This window comes from Lacerta agilis, chromosome 3 (assembly GCF_009819535.1).
Source record: "Lacerta agilis isolate rLacAgi1 chromosome 3, rLacAgi1.pri, whole genome shotgun sequence".
In the NCBI taxonomy this organism is placed as follows: Eukaryota; Metazoa; Chordata; class Lepidosauria; order Squamata; family Lacertidae; genus Lacerta; species Lacerta agilis.
This window is the reverse complement of record NC_046314.1, coordinates 77,216,188-77,234,766: the sequence shown is the minus strand read 5'-3', so window position 1 is coordinate 77,234,766 and position 18,579 is coordinate 77,216,188. Positions and strand designations below refer to the sequence as shown.

Genomic DNA, 18,579 nt, shown 5'->3' with positions numbered 1-18,579 from the left:
AGACTGGAGATACACACAGTGGCGGGGGGGGAGAAATTAATGATCTTTATAACCTACAGAGACATCAAAAACAAAGAAGCCAGCATTAAAACAATAACAAACGTGAGAGAGTTAAACTCATTCCTCTCAACCCTTTCTTGTGACTAATCCTACCTCTTCCATTCTTACATATGTAGGCAGGTGAAAGTGTCTGTTGTTTTTATACTGTACTTCATTTTCCTCTGTTATTACCTCTTTTAACATATTTGCCAGAATTCCACATATGCTCAAAAAAAACTAAGGCAAGAGACACTACCTGATAAGACAGACAGTTTTTAATTTCCACTTCTAAAAAACCTAATGACCATTACTACATGATATTCCGCAGTTCAAAAATGTCTGGCTTCTGAATATTTCATAAAAGTATTGTTAGAAATGCTGACACGCTACTTAAAGAGGCCGGTGTCTGACGTGTTATATGCTCAGAAATAGAGTGCCAACTAATGTGTGCATGAAAGTGCATTATTCAACAAATTTCCATAATTATAAATTTATTTGTGCACCGTATACACAAAAAAGCATTTGAGCATTTGAGAAATATTTAGAAATTTAATGTAGCTAATAAACTATATTTTGCTGCCCATAGCTGCTCCAAAGTACAGAAGAAAGAAAGGTAGGTGTTAGGTTCACTGAAGCATGATGTTTTATTTATTAATTTTAGCAATTTATATACTGCTTAACATTGTAGCCTCTAAGTGGGATACAGTAAGTTCACAAAAGATAAAATAAATATAAAATCAATTTAAATTAACCATAAAATCTGAAAACTTGCTTTAAATGGTTGCTGAAATGAAAAAGGTCTTCCCAAAGGTCAACCAGGAGGGGGCCTGTCTGATCTCAGTCAGGAAGGAGTACCACAAAATTTGGCCTACTATACTGAATACATATGACCCATGTGTCCGAGTCATGGGGTGGCTACTAATAGTGCCTCCCCCAAAGACCTCAATAACTGGGCAGGGATATAAGGAATCAGGTGGTTCTTAAGTGTATCCTGGACCCAAGCTGTCAAGTGCCTTGTAAATTTATACAAGAAACTTGACCTTGATTTGGTAGCATCTGGGCTGTGAGTTCAAGGTTTCGTACACCAGCGTTGGTATGCTATCTTGAATATAAAGAGTTGTTTCCTTGGATTGCAGATTACAGAACATTGGCTGGGAGATTAGCCTTTGCTTGTAATGTTAGTGGTCAATTTTGTAACATCTAGCCCTGCCCTCAGACTACTAGATTCTCAATAAACTAATTGTTTTTGAGAGCATGGCATGTAGTACAAATGTTTCAATTAAGTGAACATGTTGCACTAAGAAATGGAAGTCAGAAAAATAACCCTGGGTGATATCCAAGGTTATTCTTAGTCTGGGTCCATTAATTAAGTCCATTAATTTCAGTAGGTCTGCTTTGATTATGACTTAAATTGGATATCACCCACTAACATTTTTGAATAACTGCCACCTATTTATTGATTCTTAGATAGATAGGATTCTGCTTCTAGCTAGCTAGCTAGCTATATTACCATTCTACAACATTCAATTTATTTATTTCAATTTTATACTAAAAAAAATGTTACTGAGCAGTATTTTAAAAAGAAATTATAAAGGGGCTTAATCGCAACTAACTTTAGACTAGATCAGAGCTTATCTCGGGCTCTAGCCAGCTCAATAGGTCACCCAGAGGTGGAATATGAATGCAACACAGGGGGCCTTTTCTTTGACATAATTTATCAAGCTTTGGAAAAATGATAGGATTTCTTCATTTAATTGCATTAGAAAGTAATTACAAAGTGTGTGTGTGCGCACACATAAAAACATAGACAATTACATGACTTAAAGCAAGCCATTCTCATTCCTAAAAGATTGAGCATCCATAGTCCTCCTTTGCACTGAAGGGGGGATGATTAATAAGCCCATTGTGAGTTAAGTTCTGTCTGGCAATTCTATGTGAGTTATTACTGTAATACATGCAAAAAAAGATTTCAGTTGTGTAATATGTTTGGACACTTTGATTCATGTACATTGCATGCATAGTATGATACCGTGTTTATATTTACATAGGGTGTTATTCAACAGATATATAAAAATCAGCAGGCCTACCCTGTGTGTGACTAATGCTGGCTATCACCCATGCATGTGTGTATAATGCACAATTTTCTGAATCAAAAACAATCCAAATAACTATTAACAACAAAAATATTCTTTCAAACTCATGATCCATATGAGAGGGCATCAGACGTAGCAATTCAAACTGACATAATACAAAAATTGCTAACCTTTGGGATTAAATGGTTCAATCATTTAATAATACCCATAAAGGAAATAGTGGCTTTTCAAGTTCCCAAGTGAATAAAGAAGCCACCCCTCGGTGGTAAGAGAGAGGATTTCGTTTATTAGATCTACTGAATTAATGCCTCCATTTTAATACTGCCAGAAGAGAGGTGCCTTTGGTTGTGCTTTTAGTTTTGGCGCAGTCAAGTAGTAGTCTGGAAGACAGGCAGCAGGTCGCAAGCAAGTAAAAGAAGGAAGGCGGCCATTTGCAGGGCAGGGAGAAAAGTTAATCAGTTGGAGAAGAGTTACTTAGCCTTATGAGCCAAGGCAGAATTTGGAGATTTATAGGGACAGATATTGCATGACATAGCCTGGCCACAGTGGTTCATGTATTGGAAACACTGCAGCTAGACTGCTGATGGGGGTGGACTGTCACCAGTCCATAACTCTGGTACTCGAAAGCTTACACTACAAGGCCAGGTTCAAGGATATTGTATTAATTGATCCCTTATAGCCCTGGATGATCACTGACATCTTTGCAGGAGTCAGTGGCAGTGCCCTCCTGCATGGCTCAGGTGCACAGCTCGCATTCACCAGGAGCTGTGCATTCAGTATTGTGCACCCAGTTTTATGGAACTGCCTTGCATATGCATACGTGCCACTGGAGATGCATAGTCATTTAAACGACAACAGTATATGCATATCTTAGAAAAAGACAGGGAAACAGCGGGACTTACTTCCCCCTTTTCCACTCTTCTCCATTCGGTACTGGTAGATGTGCAGAGTGAAGAGCATGTGAGAATTCCTGTGATCTTCCTCCCGGCAATCTTGCTGGCTGCTACGACGCGAGGCAATGGCTGCATCGAGGAAGAAGGCAGCTTTCTCTGCAGTAGGAGCTCGGAGTTCACTTTGATTCTGCAGCTGCAAGGCAACCAACAGGATACAAACCATATAAAATGTGCTTATTGAGATCCAGTACTTTCTGTTAGCACCACCAAAATACAGCATGCTCTAGATTAGGGAATATCTTGCTTTGCGGAACATCTCTGGCAAAAGAGAATCCCCACAGTGAAATGCATCCACATGAACAAAAACCCAAAAACGAAGAAGCAAGGTGTTTCACTCTAGATCTGTGATACTGAACCTGGTGTCCTCCTTTGGATCTGGTTTCTGTTTCTCAGACCCAGTTAGGCAGGTTTTGGTCACTGACACTTTAGCTTCCATCTGCCTTCAAGGTTACCATCAAGCAAGCCTGCCTCCACACTTCCCTGTTCTTTCCAGTAAATATGTTGAGAGGCTGGATGTCTTGTAATGGACAATGTTAGACTCCCCCAACCCTTAACAGTTGCTTTGCAGATTTGCTTTCTCAAAACCTTCTGCCAAGTCCAAACTAGGTGTGATAGTAAACACATGGTTCCTGCTTAAAATGACAGCTGTGGATATAATTTCTATTCCCCCTGAGATCAATCAATACTGCTTTCCCCAATCCCTGCTGCACATCATTTGCTGCCACTTATGCAGAGTGGGGAAACATGGAGCATCATAATGTCAGGACATGTGTATGTTCTGTTAGAACAGAAGTGCAAAACCTGTGGCTTTCCTGATGTTGCTAGACTACAACTCCCAACACCCGTGACCATTGGCGATGCTCAAGATCTTCTCCATCCATAATCAGAATTCTAACTTGCCCCCTAACCTTGGTGTGTTTCAAACAAGACTGCTTAGTTATCACACATGCTTGCCAATAAACTGAAGTCTATGTAGTAAAAGGGGCAACTTTAGATTTTCTGCAGGCACTGAATAAAGTTTTGTACGATTTTTTGGCATGATTCTCTACAGACTGCACAAGTTAACTGAAACCCCAAATGAAGTCTGTGTGGCCCTTTGTGTTTTCAGGATTTCTGAGTTTAATTAATGTTTACTTTCTCTCTTCCTCTTTTGCTGGAACTCTCTCCAACACATTCAGTGCAAGGTAAAATCCCACACCACAAGGGCAGTAAGTTACTGTATGCGCAGAACAGTAGGTATTTTGTTTCAGATGTGAAGTCTACAAGGAACTTCTACCAGCAAGGGTGTCTAGAGGATTTAGCCATAATTTAAAGGAGGGGCAGGGAGTCAAACAGCTACTGCAGCTCATGTATCTTTCAACATGGCCAGGAAGTGTTGTGTTGTTTTTTTAAACCAGTTGGGTGTTCCTATCCGAAGAACACTGGGAGTTGTTCTTGGCTTGGCCAGGGCTCCCATTCACAGCTTGGCAGCAATTAATAAGTAGCTATTAATACTTCCTACAACATTACGAAGCCTAGTACTATAAATAATGTAGTTTGTGAAGATATAAACAGCCATATTATTGGCCTCCAGCTATTTGTGCAATATTGTAAATATTTTAGTGTGCTGTTATACATTGGAGAAATTATTATAGGAAGGAGACAAATTTTGTTTGATCTGAATCCTTTCACATTTTATAGCAAACAGAGGTCTCTGCTCAACATCAAGTTATGCCAAAGGCGCAAATATTTAGGCCAGGAGAGCAGATGGCCCCTGCAGCTGCAGGTCATAAAGTTTCTTGTGTGCCTGAGAGTAAACACTTCCAAGTTAGAAAAAGTTTGTGCTTAGGGTTGTTGGGGGTTTTTTTGTTTTTGTTTTTCTAATTGAATCCATTGTAGTAAAACATGACACCACTTGGTATTTGTATTCACCTGCATGCCACAAATTGGGTCCTCACAAAGGTAGACACCAGGAGATTGGCCGTCTTGTAAGCTGCCTGTTGCCACCTCTGACAGCAAGTCTCTCAGGTTTTCTTCTTTTCCCCACACTTCCACTGCTGAGATTCGGACAGAGAACCGGGCTCCTGTCTTCTCTTTCCGTTCATTAATCAGCTTGAACAGCCAGGATATGGCACAAGGGATTATGCCAAGGTTCTGCATGGAATCATCCTTTCCAATCATCGTGTAGGATTTTCCTGTTTGGAATGGAGTAGAAAAAAGGAAGTTAATACAATGACTGCAAACAGAAAATGTGAAGAAAGGAACCCTATGAGTAATCATAAAATATTGCACATCCTGATCTCCAATAATGTGTTGTTCAGTGGTATTCACTACCGTGTCCAGTCTATGGTTGCCCAACATCACTTCTTCCCTCTCCTCCCCCCATACATGCTTCTTGCCCTCTCCAAATCTGCTCCTAAGGGTTGGGAGACCACCTAGAACAGATTTAGGGTACATCTACAGGGAGGAAGGCGCAGAACTTTATGTAGAGCAAGGAGAAATCCTTGCACTGACTGAACAAGAGACTTAGCGCTATGTTGGATTCCACCCTTTGATTCATAAAAGTAGTTGTAGCTATTGAATGGATATTCTATTAACTTTTTGATTTCATTTTTGTACCTCAGTCTTCTGTTGGTAAAACTGGGTGTGATACAACCTACTTTTAATTGTAAAACTGCAAGTAAGGCTCACTGCTTTCATTTTCATGTATAGGAAATTTGAATCAGCATATAAACAGAGTCCATCCACATAAAATTTACAATCCCAAGTTAAATAATACTAGAGATAAAATTTCTGAATGGTATATCCATTCAAGTGGTAGACCTTTGGATGTGGTCAACCATGACAATGAGAAGGTTTCGAAATTGATATTGTTGTAAGCTGATAGATCTGTAAGTACAGTTTTTATTATTATAAACATTGATTATCTTGAATGGATACCATTTTTTCAAACTAATACTGGCCACTAGTGTTCAACCATAAGCACCCCATGGAATTTAAAAGTGGCTACTTCCTTCATCTAATCATCATCCAGCGCAGAGGGCCTTCTGGCGGTTCCCTCACTGCGAGAAGCAAAACTACAGGGAACCAGCCTTCTCGGTAGTGGCGCCCGCCCTGTGGAACGCCCTCCCATCAGAGGTCAAAGAGATAAGCAACTACTTGACATTATTCTAAAACAATGGTGAGGAGCAAGTGGGGTAGAGAATGACACATCCCCTCCCCACTGTTTAGTATTCTGGGAATACATCAAAACTGCAGGAAATACAAGAGTGACTGGTATATTGAAGGAAACAAGATACAGGAAGTTGTAGGTGACGAATTTCTTCTACATTATTCTTTGAATATGAAACTTACTAACCTAGTTTGGTGTGTCCAAAGCAGAATACACATCCATCAGCACCATTCACCACAGACTGGATCACTTCAGCTACTGTTCCTGCACATACTTCAGCCTGTTATAATGGGAAGAAGATTATATATTCATGAGGAAATGTGAATATAAATGGGATTATCAATATCTTGCTTAAAGAAAACTAGGTTAGATTTGTTGCTGTTAATAAGCTTATACATTTTAATGCTATTTTTATCTATATACTTGAAACAATTTTTGTTATAATTTACAAAATCTATAGGAAAAATAAGATGAGGGTTAAAACAGCTTCAAACCAGCAGATGGCTGGTTTCTGCTAAATCCCCCCCCCCCCCAAAAAAAATCAGCAACAGAATATTGTCCTAGCTCCTACCTCATTTTTCTGGTGCAGATTTTTTAGATACTGCATTACAGTTTGGGGCAGGTGTCTTACAGAAAAGATCATAGCCTTCTCATTATGACTATCACTACTAATGTGAACTGATAAATTAGGAAGCAGGAAGGATCCTGTCATGCTGATATCAATGGACACAAGGATATCAAAGGACACTTTCCTTTGAGGGCACAAGAAATGTTTTGGGAGCTGTCAACCACAAAACCTAGCAGGTAGGCTGAAATCTGAAGCGGTTGAATTTTACATACTGTACTGACAGGACCTTACCGGTATTGATCTGATTTGCTCCATACACACACATTCCCACACACTCGTTTTGGAATAAGTCAGGCTAGACATTTTGAATTGGGTAAGCTTTTAACATTTACTATATATGTTACAAAGGAAATTCATTCTCGACCTGATATTAATATATAATGAAGCTTCTGAATAACAGTAATGCAATTCTTTGAACATTATCCCCATCTCAGTTTGCCTACCTGAGATGCGTCTTGAGGGAAAACGGCATCAAACGCAAACATCTTGGGTGGCACTTGGCTACTCCTTTTTTGGAAGGCATTCTGGCCTCCGCAGGACAATGGGTCATACAGAGTAATTTGCTTCTTACGAGGATCAACCTTTAAGAAGGAGCTGGATTCAGAGGAGTCTCTGGCCAAGGTAGAACAAATGCGAACCATGACCTTCACCTATAAGCAAACAAAGGGTGGGGGCAGGGAAGGAGAAATCCCACACATTTCATTAGGCTATACATACGTATATCAGCAGCAACTATAATTAGACTCTTGAGTAGAATCATAGAATCATAGAGTTGGAAGAGACCACAAGGGCCATCTAGTCCAACCCCCTGCCAAGCAGGAAACACCATCAAAGCATTCCTGACAGATGGCTGTCAAGCCTCTGCTTAAAGACCTCCAAAGAAGGAGACTCCACCACACTCCTTGGTAGCAAATTCCACTGTACTTTGTATGAAAGTGATAAAAGTTTTGGGTGCAGGCTGGAACAAAATTCTGTTAACCAAATGCTTCTTGTGATATCGCGCATTGCACTCACTCCAGTCAGATCACCAATGTATCTAATGAGTGAAGCATTGCCCTCATGCTCAGTTTCCTTCATGTGCCCTCAGTGATGCATCAAATAACCAATTTGATTCGCAGTGTACCACTGTGATGTCATTTCATTCATAATGAGGTTCCTAACTGGCTAGGATTGCCAGGTGACTTATACATGGAGAAAGAAGTAACAGACAGGAAGAAAAACTGCACTGAACAGAATTTTTTTTTTTTAGAAAAAAAGAAAAAAGGCTGAATTTTCATACGATCAATGCATTTTCAAAGAATGCAATCCTATACACACTTACTAGAGAGTAAGTTCCTTTGAACTCAGTGTATAGGATTGCACTGTTAAGGCTAATTTGTACCACTCTTAAACAGTCATTTTCAACCAAAAATGGAAACTGGAGAATATTCAATGCAAAGCATTATTTCCAGTAAGTGGCCCTATCAGCTTGTGTTGCATTTATTTTGCATCAAGGGGGAAAAAAATACCCCAAACTCTTGTGCAACAAATGCTGTAGAAAATAAGATTGGATAGCTCCTCTTAATCTCTTTGGTTCACTACCATGTGAGATCAAAATATATTCCTCTTGCTGGGATTTATTAATACATTAGAAGACAGGTCACACCAAGAGGGTTGTTTAAAAGAATCCATGCAGTATATTCTCTGGGGGGTTTTGTTTTTTTTGTTTCTTCTTCATATAAGAAGCCAACAAAATCCCACATTGCCACATGGGAAGCTTTCTCTTGGCACCGGTTTGCGTAAGGCTCATTGAATTTTATGAGATGTCTTTAAATGTTTTATGTTTCTTGTTATTGATCCCAGCAGAGTTACACCTGGGTTATACCACAAGCAGAACTAAATCTATAATTCTTATTATTTCTGATCTTTTCAGTCCTCAATCTCCGCCAAGAATTTTGAAGTCCAGTCGCAGTCCACTTAGGCTACTGTCTTGGTATAGGAAATATATTAAGCATATCAGAAATGGGGGCTTCAGTGATCTCAGTCAGCAGTATTTGCAGTTCTAACCCACACTGCAAAATTTCATTTTGGGATTATATAGTTGCTTATGCAATACATAAAGCTGGAGCACTTTCATTTTGAGCGGTGTGTCTTTGTGAACTACTTGTCCCATCAGTCATTTTGGCACATTTTATTGGACATGCATTGCATGGGGAGGGAGCTGGCAGGAGTGCCACTGTCCACGGAGACAGAGGCAGAGCAGAGCTATCAAGCTATATTAGCAGTCCATCAATGTAATGGCAATTGCTGACTACAGGAACAGACTTATTGGAGGTTAATGAAGAGTAGGCTTTGTAATTCCTCATTGCCAATGCTTTAAATAACAGAAAGGAGCATAAATTTGTGCTGAGAGCAACCGCAAAATTGAATGGTGCAATAAAATCTATACCTTCTTATGACTTACATACATTTTCACACAAAAGAAGCTTGTTGCAAAGGAGTGGGAAATGAACATCATAAACAAATACATACTGGAATCTTATTTCTTTATCTTCACTTTGATGTCATTCAATCGGTAGAGTTCAAGGTATCCATAATTTTGCCAGCACAATTAGGATGAACATATGGGAAAATGTGAGTGTTTATTTTTTTTAGACTGGATTTTAGAACCCTCTGCATGCCAAACTACTGAACTGCAGCCCTTGGTTGTAAAAGTTGCAACTGGTGCAAATCCTCCCTTTGTCTCAACTCTTCTTCATCACAAAGCCTTCAAAGTGACCAGCCTGTTCTAGAGCAATGGCTTTCTTCACATGCTCAAGGGCAGTATGTTCAAGTTCTTCATTTAAAAGCAGCAGCAGCAACAAAAGGGAAATTAGAGGGCAGGATCAAAAGTGTTAGGACCTGTGCCTGGGGTGAGATGCAGCAACAGAGGGCCAAGTGATAGTTTCAATCTGTGGAAGGTGTTGATTCCTGCATATCAAGCTGTTGTTAAAGAAGTAGCAACAGGCTATGGCCTTTTTAAAGGTCAGTTGGCAACCATATCCTCTCCTCAACCCACAAAATGCTTTCACAAATTCATGATTACAGTGGTACCTCAAGTTACAAACGCTTCAGGTTACAAACGCTTCAGGTTACAAACTCCGCTAACCTGGAAGAGTTATCTCAAGTTGAGAACTTTGCCCCAGGATGAGAACGGAATTCATGTGCTGGCGGCGCAGAGGCAGCAAGAGGCCCCATTAGCGAAAGCATGCCTCTAGTTAAGAACAGTTTCAGGTTAAGAGCGGACCTCCGGAAAGAATTAAGTTTATAACTAGAGGTACCACTGTGCATGCAAAAGCAGCATCTGTCTGAAGCCTGTCTCCATGTGCTGAAGCAACATTGATAAAATTGGTACTATGAAGTAGGTACACCCAGAGAGATTGTTGATGGGTTGTTGTTTTTCTTTCACTTCTCTTTTCTATAAAAATGGAAATAAAAACTGGTCGCCCTTTTGAAAGGTTGGTGACCCTTGGGTCCTTGTAATACCTTCAAAACATTTCAGAAAAGTTAATTATGCTGTAATTCTTTTACAGTTATTATTCACTTGGTACTATAATGCATTATTCTCTTTCTTGCTTTTCATAAAAAGTTCATGGCCTTAAAGCATTTCAAAATACATTGGGGGGGGGGGAGAAAACAGATGTAAACACATTCACACACTAAGATATTCACTCTTGCATCTTCATCTGCTTGAATTCCATTTCTACTTATCATGAACAAAATTTATCATGCCTCTTCAGATAACAGTCTTTTAGAACACTTGATAACATGAAAATGAAATCATAAAATAATCACAAGTTGTGTAAAAAAAGAAACCCATGAACTGCAGTGTCACGAGTTCCAGTAACAGCCAGATTACAGTAGGGGTTGGGATAAAAGTATGTAGTAACACAATATTCCTCTTAACACATAAGGCACATGGTCCTCACACAAGTTTTTAAAAATCAGCTACATCTTAACTCTGACCACCAGGAATGTGGAAAGGTATCAAAAATCTTTGAGTAAAAAAAAAGGAAAAAAAAGACTGAGATAATTAGTTCCTCTCTTACATCTGGCAAGTGTCAAATTAGTTCCATTAAATTCTGCCCTGAGCCCTAGGCAATTGACACAAAATATACAAGAGTATTAAAATTCACCTAGGGATTTCCCTACTATTATAATGTTTGCATAGCCTATCCTCTGGCATGAAACCAATTGATCACCACAATGTATATAGCTCCGCCTGGTCTCATAGAAAACACAGTATTTTTTACACCAGTACTATTAAATTCTTCTTAGGGTGTTCACCTGGCAAACAACTACAGCAGTGTAACATGGGTGGCAGTGTGTGAAGCAGTTAAGAGAGCATTTTCATCACCAGAAGTGCTTGTATTTCACTGATCATATGAAAATGGCACCACATACACAGCCAACAGCGCTTCATCCCCTCTGGTGTGGCAGAGCTCAAGGTACTAGCTTTATGCTGAGTCTGACCATCGACTGAGTCATCTATTCCAGTGCTGCACCATGCGACAGTGGGTTGGCTGTTATTTACTACAGCTGCCATAAACTATAGCCTGCAAGTGTCCCAGGAAAGCCAGGACATCCTGTCGTGTTTTGTTTTTTTTTTTTTTTTGCGAGACCATGGTAGCCATTTTGAATGCGGTGATCTCGTGCATTTCCCCCCATGATCTCATGCGGGTCACATGACTCGTGTGGGAGCATGGACTGGAAGACGTCCATCCCAGTTTTGTGACTCAACATGTTGGAGGGTATGAGAGACTGGGACATACTGAATTAAAATAATGAATGTTTAACTATCAGGAGAATGGTAGAGGGAAATCAATACATGGACACCTTTTCCTCTCAAAAAAATAATTCTGTAAACAACCTCAGAAGCCACATATATTGCCTCTATAAATCTGTGAGCCGCTGACCTATTCAGATGCCAGCCTGCAGAGCAAGGGTGATGGAGCCTTTTAAGCCTAGAGACCACACTCCCTTGTGGGCAAACTTCCAGGAACCACATGCTAGGTTGTGCAGGGCCAAAGGCAAAAGTGGGCAGATTAACAGATTTGACTCTTACCTTTGTATGGTAAGATGTGTTCAAGACATAGGAAAGTCAGAGGTTTCTATACACACACAAATGCCACTCCATCCTACATTCTGGCAAGGAAGAGGAACTATCACAGTTAAACACTCAAGGAGGGGAAGGAGTATGGTCATTGATGGGTGTGGCCTGGAGACACGTTGTGGTCTAGTTCAAAGGGCCAGAAAAAGAGGTCTTGCGGGCCACATTTGCTCCCCAGGCCTGAGGTTCCCCACCCATTATAGAGAAATGCCCTATGCTCTCAAAGGAAGGCCTTGGGCATTTTGCTCTGCAGATGTGAGCCAATCCAGGTAAATTACAACCCTACTCTACAGTTACTGCAACTCTTAGGCTCTTTGTTGAGCTGTTAGCTGTAGAGTAGGGTCTTAATTTATGCCTTGATTGACTCACATCCACAGAGTTAAAAGAAATCCAAAAATTAACCTCTTCTGGTCAGAGGCAAGGAAATTATGGACTCAAAATTTATCAGAAAAGAACTAGGTGCAATAGTTAGAATTAGCTACACATTCACCCGACTGAGCTGGGAATGAAGTATTAGAGTCCTTAGAGTGCAGGTGAGGGAAAGCTTATTTCTGAGTGCTCACCTCAGAAATGGGGAAAACGTAGCCAGTTGTTGTAGGGACTCCAAAATCCTATCAGTGTCAGATAGCATTGTCAACAGTAAGGGATGATGGGAATTATAGTCCAGCAATGCCTGTTGGGCCAAGGGTTCCCCATCCCTTCTCTGAAAGTGGGGGAAAGGAAACACCCACCTGCAAGTGTAAAACTGCCCAAATCAGGAGCTGATTTTAATGGAGGTGAGCATTCAAATGCAGCATTTTCCACTTGTAGCCTGAAGTTGTACAATCCATTCTACTGCACATTTTCTCCAGTGTGCAGACTAAAACATATTAGGGACTGTATACTGGCAAGTTTTAGTACGCTCCCCCTTTCTATATCCTGCACTTCTTCACCCATTTGAAATATTTTGAACGGAAAGGTCTGTGGAATTCATTTCACCCCTCAGACTGTAGGCTCCAGCGCAAAGGGCCAGAAAAGCCCAAAAGATCATTCTCAAAACTATCTTGCCTGCATACACAGAACTGATATGGCTGCAGATTTGGCTGTTGTGAACTGGCAGCCAACCAAACAACAACAAAACAGGATTCGCTCTTTTAATTTTTTCTTGATGCTTCCAAACCTCCGAATCCTATTCCAAAATGTTTTTAAAATAGCCCTGTGAAGGAGCCGTATATTAAAATCAGTCTGGTTGAATGAGAATTTTAATTTGGGTGGGTGGAAGAAACAATGATAAATCTCTACTCAGCTATTCCACTGCAGCATGGGGAAGGCAAAGGATGCTGAGGCTCTGCATAGGGAGCAGAGTATCCTACTCGGTTTTGTTATTTACACCAATATAGTTTCCATGATTACATGCAAAAGAAGGTTTCCAGGTCTGCATATGATAGTCTTTGTAGCAAAGGAAATAATGAGTGGCGATGCAATCAGATAAGGATTCTTTAAAACTAAATTACAATTTAAGACATACAGGTTTGTAAGAGTATGTTCCAAGCTGGAGAACGAAGGATAGTAATCATATTCACTCAATGAAAGGAGGCTGTTTCAGGGGATTGAGCGGGGGGGGGGGAGGGTAGGAGTTCACTAGATGGAAAGCAAATCTGTTGTCTAGACCAATAAACATCTGTCAAGAAGAACACAGGCAGGAGGATAGAACTACTGTTGGGTTTCAATACAAATCCAAAGGGGTGGCATTACCATATAGGTAGCATACATGTATATATACAGGATTGTGGCTCTTGAGGTGGAACAAACAATCTTAAGATGATGTTCAGTAAAGAGCAAGGTGATTGTTTTCAAAAAACAACAACAAGGAAAAGCAATTCTGTATTTATTTCAGAACAAGGCTCAAATATACCGGTAGATATTAAGCTTAACCACACTTGCCTTTTGCCCCACTCTTTCCAAGCGTAGGGGTTGTTGTTGTTGTTTTACCCTGAGCTTTCCCTGCGAAAACCCACTCTTTAAAGCTAAATCAGAGCAAGTGTCAATTCAAGTTTTCTGCAGATTGTTATTTGCTCCAATTGAGGTTCAAAGAGTGGGGTTTTTGTAGGGAAAGCTCCAGAGCAAAAAGAAACCACATCGGACACAAAGCTTTAAAGCACCTGGAAAGACCACAGGAAATCTGTATAAGTCCTAAGTTGCAAATAAAACAAGTCAATTAAAACAGTTGCAAAATAAAACAGTTCGGACAATCAGTTTGCTAGACCTAAACAGGCACCAAGTGAACAAGAGTTAGGGACTTTCCCTGCATGTGAAGACAGGCTCTGGTGGATTGAGTGGATGAGAGCTAATGTGGGTCCAATGGTCAAGAAGGCAGTTACTGCATGTGCTGTAGTGAGAAGTGTGGGGCAGATGGGGCTTGTCAACCTGAGAAGGTAGCCCATCTAGGAGAGTGAAAAACTCTGCTGCCTTGTGAGAAAGGCCTCAGGACTAAACCTCCAGGAAAAATTCATACCTGCTGCTTTGTGGGACATCTCCACGAAAATAAAAGGCTAAGGAGTAAACCCTACACAAACCCAGAGTGGAGTCCCTAAGACATTTAGATGGCACCTTGTTATGACTCCTTTCAACAACTCCTGCAGCCAAGCTGGTGCCAAATGTATTGCTCTGCTTTCCTTTCGGCCACATCAGCAAGGCTGAGAAGAGGGTCTTATCATCTGGGGCCCTCCATACCCTAGGGTTGCCATACGTCCGGAATTTCCCAGCCATATCTGGAATACTGCAGTCAGAAGCAGTGTCCAGGTGGACCTCCATACACACTGCCCAGGCTTGCATCCTGGAGAGGTCACTTCAGTGCTGCAAACACAGCAGCGGTTACAAGTTACTGGTTGCTGCAGTCACAGCAGGTGCTGCGATTCTCCAGTGGTTTGGCTTCATTCCTGGAGGCACACTTCATTGTCTCTCGAGGCAGACGAATGACAACAATGTCCTGGGAATTTACAGTGGGTAAGTAAGAGGGGATAAGTAATCTTAGAAAGAAATATAAATATCCCAGAGGAGAAACTGTGTTTGGTGTGCCAGCAGGTTAAAAGATTCCCCTCTCTATGCACTATAAAATGATGCTGAAAAAAGAAACGGGTGGGGGGGGGAGAGCCCACTGGCCCAACACAAATCTTTATGTATTGTGCAACTGGAGTATTTATTCAAGTCTCCAGATTTTGCAACCAACAAAAGAAAACACATGGTTAGTTGTTTTTAAATCATCAGATGATCTGATACAATTCATTCATCTGGTTCCTAAGAACATCTTTGAAGATTGAAAAACTGAACAGAGTTTAAACCTAAGTTCGATGTGGTTGTCACAAAAATTACTGAAACATTTCAGTTTAAATATTTATTTATGTTGTTAGAGATGCATAAAATGAGTAGTTCACTCCTTACAGGCCAGGGGATTTACCATAGTGTAGATTACAACTTGACCTTTCTACCCCCAGAAGCACAGGATTGTCAGATTAAGGAAGGTTAAATATAAGTGCAAAAAGATAAGTTTGAAAACAAAATGGAGCTTTACATGGCTGTGTGCTGCCAACCTGTATGCTTGAATGAGATCATAGTGTAACTGGCTCTTAATCCTGATGACTGCAGCAGCCCAGTACTGTGGAAACCTAAACAATGGATCCAGTCTTTCTAGCACTGCTTAGTGCCTTGTTAAGTGCTATAATAAGTTACAGGGTTGCTGTGAATGACAGAAAACTAATTGCCACAGAATGGGATGTATGGCTTTTTAGCATTCACTGCATAAACATTGTCTGGCAAACTGTATCATTCCCCCCACCCCCTTTAATAATTTGGTATGAGCAGATGACACAAGGTTCTCATCATGCAACCTTAAAACAATCTCAGGGAAGCTCTTCTACATGGAATAATTCATTACGTTATGTGTAGCTCAGGGGCCGTGTCAGGGGTTCCCTACCCCCCCTTCCTAGTATGTAGCAACCTTTAATGAATGGCACCTGATCAATAATGCAGAATCTGACATCTGAGAATAAATAAAAAGGCCTTCCATGTGAGTTCTGCCTGTGGAAAATGTCAGAATCATTTATCACAGATCCAGATTGATGCCCTGCAGCTGCTGTCCACAAAGACTCTAAAATCTAACTTTGCTGAGTACCACAAATGTGTTTTTGTGTCCCACATAATTAGCTTTCCTCCATGACAAAAACGCAAGAGAAAGTCTGATTGAGAACGCGTGTGATGGTGATTATCAGGGCTTTATTAGAAGGACATTCTGCCATAATGGCACTTTGTTTCCAGGCTGCTTCTTACATAGAGTTACTTTATCTTGATTTCCAGGTGCGCTTTAAAACAATCCTCTTTGTAACTCTATACATTCTGAGCTGTTTAATCCAAATCAGTTTGCAAACTGCCTTTACATTGGGATTTTAAAGCCATAGATTAACAAGTCAATTGAGCGAACAGCACAAGCCAAACAAATGGCAAATAATACTTTGGCTCTCCTGACATCCAGGCATACAGCTGAAGAATGCAGGCTCAACCAGGTCTTAATTGCCTTAAAGAAAGCTACACTTTCACAGCAAGCAGAATGGCAGAAACTAATTGTCTTTTTAAATCATGCACTTCAATCCCAGCAGAAAGTAGAAGGGGGTTTTGAGATAGCAAAGAATCATATCTACCACCGAGGTAAATTAGCTGAAGAGTACAGGGGGGCTGGTCCATCAGGGCAAATGGGGCCCTGCAATATCAGCCAACTTCCACCCACCTGACTACTTACTGAAAACCAGTCCAGGGGGTGGCCCTGCCTATCAGCTTCCTCCTCCTCAGTCTCAGTGTTGTCCTTTTAGAATTCAGTAAGGTGGGAACAAAACGAATCAGTTGGCTCCGCTGGTCATTGGTTCTGGCTCCACTTACTGTTGACCTCTCTGCCTTCCACACCACCAGTCCTAATGTTCACCAGCCACCACTGGAAGAATAGCTTGGGGGGATCCTGAGAACTTTGTGATTCAGTGATAATCAAAGCAAAGAGATGTATTTTTTCAGGGGGAAGAGATTTATCGGCAATCATGATGTCCTTTATCTGCAGTAATTATGCAATTATTGTGCAGCCAGTTGTCTTCACATGTGCCTTGTACTTGAGGCAGCAGATCCTTAGTGTTACCGGTAATTGCTTAGGTGCTGTATAAATAACAACCGTATGATAATTCCCTTTTTATTAAATTTGTCAAATTTTTATTATTTGCCTTCCCCTGCTTCCTTGTAACAGCTTGAGCTGCATGGGTAATAATGTTAAATCTCCATGTCATGAAAAGTTTCACAGAATTATTTCACCAGATCAAGCTGTTGTTGAAGGCACTAGGGGAGCTCAGGTTGATTTTATTTTGGTCAGTTGGCAACCCTGTTTCTTATACTTAAATTATGCATCACAATAATAAAAAAGTGGGGGCTGTACAGATTAAGCTTACATAATGTCATTGTACATAACATTTCCAGTAACATTGGGCTTTCAGTACTTCTCCTTTCCTTGGCATTGATCATTATTCTCTATTTGAAGAGGCACAAACTCATTATATCAAGGAAGAGCGCAGACCTGAAAGCATTAACATTAGATACAATATGAGAGGCTCTCGTTTTAGACAATTCATAATGCAGTACAGTACTTAAATGCAAATCACTTTTTTCCCTACAGACTGTAATAATTCTTCAGAAATGTTCTGGTATATGATTCAGATTTTAGAAGGTTGTGGTTCTTTTGTTACCACTCCCTGGTATGTACAGTAAGGCAAATGTATTTAATAGTTCTCTTGGAGAATATACATCCACAGGCTAAAGCTTCTTCTGAAATTTATGTGTAATTGCAACCGGCCAGACGGACTTAGCCAAGGGGAAGAGAGTGTGATTTATGTAAAAGCAACTTCCCGTTATGAAAAACTTGGAATCTCTCCTAGTAGCTCATCTGGGATTTAGATTTCTGTTTAATTTACATCTGATACATGAAATCTCAAGGCTGTCCTTTCATATTTCAGCTGCTAGGGCTATACAATGGTTACTGCTACAACCTCAACATACTGTCTTTCAGGGAAATTTTGGTGTTACATTTGGCATTGAACTCCCCACCCCCACCCCACCAACACTATGTTATTCATCACCAACTCAGGTTGGTTCCATCCTGCACAGTGAGCGCAGTTTAAGAAATACATAATTTTCTAAACATTACATCTGACTTTCAGGAGTAATCAGAAACTTAAACTTTGAACAGGGACATGTCCACATTTGAGCATTATTAAACTGTTAATCTACTTTCCCCCCTACACAAAGTAGACCACAGTAGTCCACACCGGCACATATTTAAATTTGTATAGGAAAAGCAGCTTTGGTCTGTCCCGTTTATACCAGTAAGAGGGCCCTTTTATGTTTGTCCCCACTTTATAATTTGTTGAGTCCATTATGCTGATTAAGTATTGACAGGACATGAATGAAGATAGCTGTGCTTTGAAAAAAAAAACACCTAAAAAACAAACCTGCCCAGGAACTGTGCAAAAGTGCACATTCAGGTGATTGTAATACATTTTTTTCAGTTTTCTGGTTTTGTG

The 18,579-nt window shown here is 40.4% G+C and overlaps 1 protein-coding gene across 1 annotated transcript in view; it reads right to left on the bottom strand.

Annotated features, from left to right (window-relative positions):
• Window positions 1-18,579, bottom strand: part of KIF26B (kinesin family member 26B) — a 271,683-nt gene that overhangs the window by 61,024 nt on the left and 192,080 nt on the right. The window contains exons 6-9 of the mRNA XM_033144389.1: window positions 7,308-7,514; window positions 6,423-6,516; window positions 4,997-5,259; window positions 3,035-3,218 (exon numbers count right to left, since the gene is read on the bottom strand). Of these exons, the coding sequence (XP_033000280.1) occupies window positions 3,035-3,218; window positions 4,997-5,259; window positions 6,423-6,516; window positions 7,308-7,514 (748 nt within the window). The remainder of the gene's footprint in view (window positions 1-3,034; window positions 3,219-4,996; window positions 5,260-6,422; window positions 6,517-7,307; window positions 7,515-18,579) is intronic.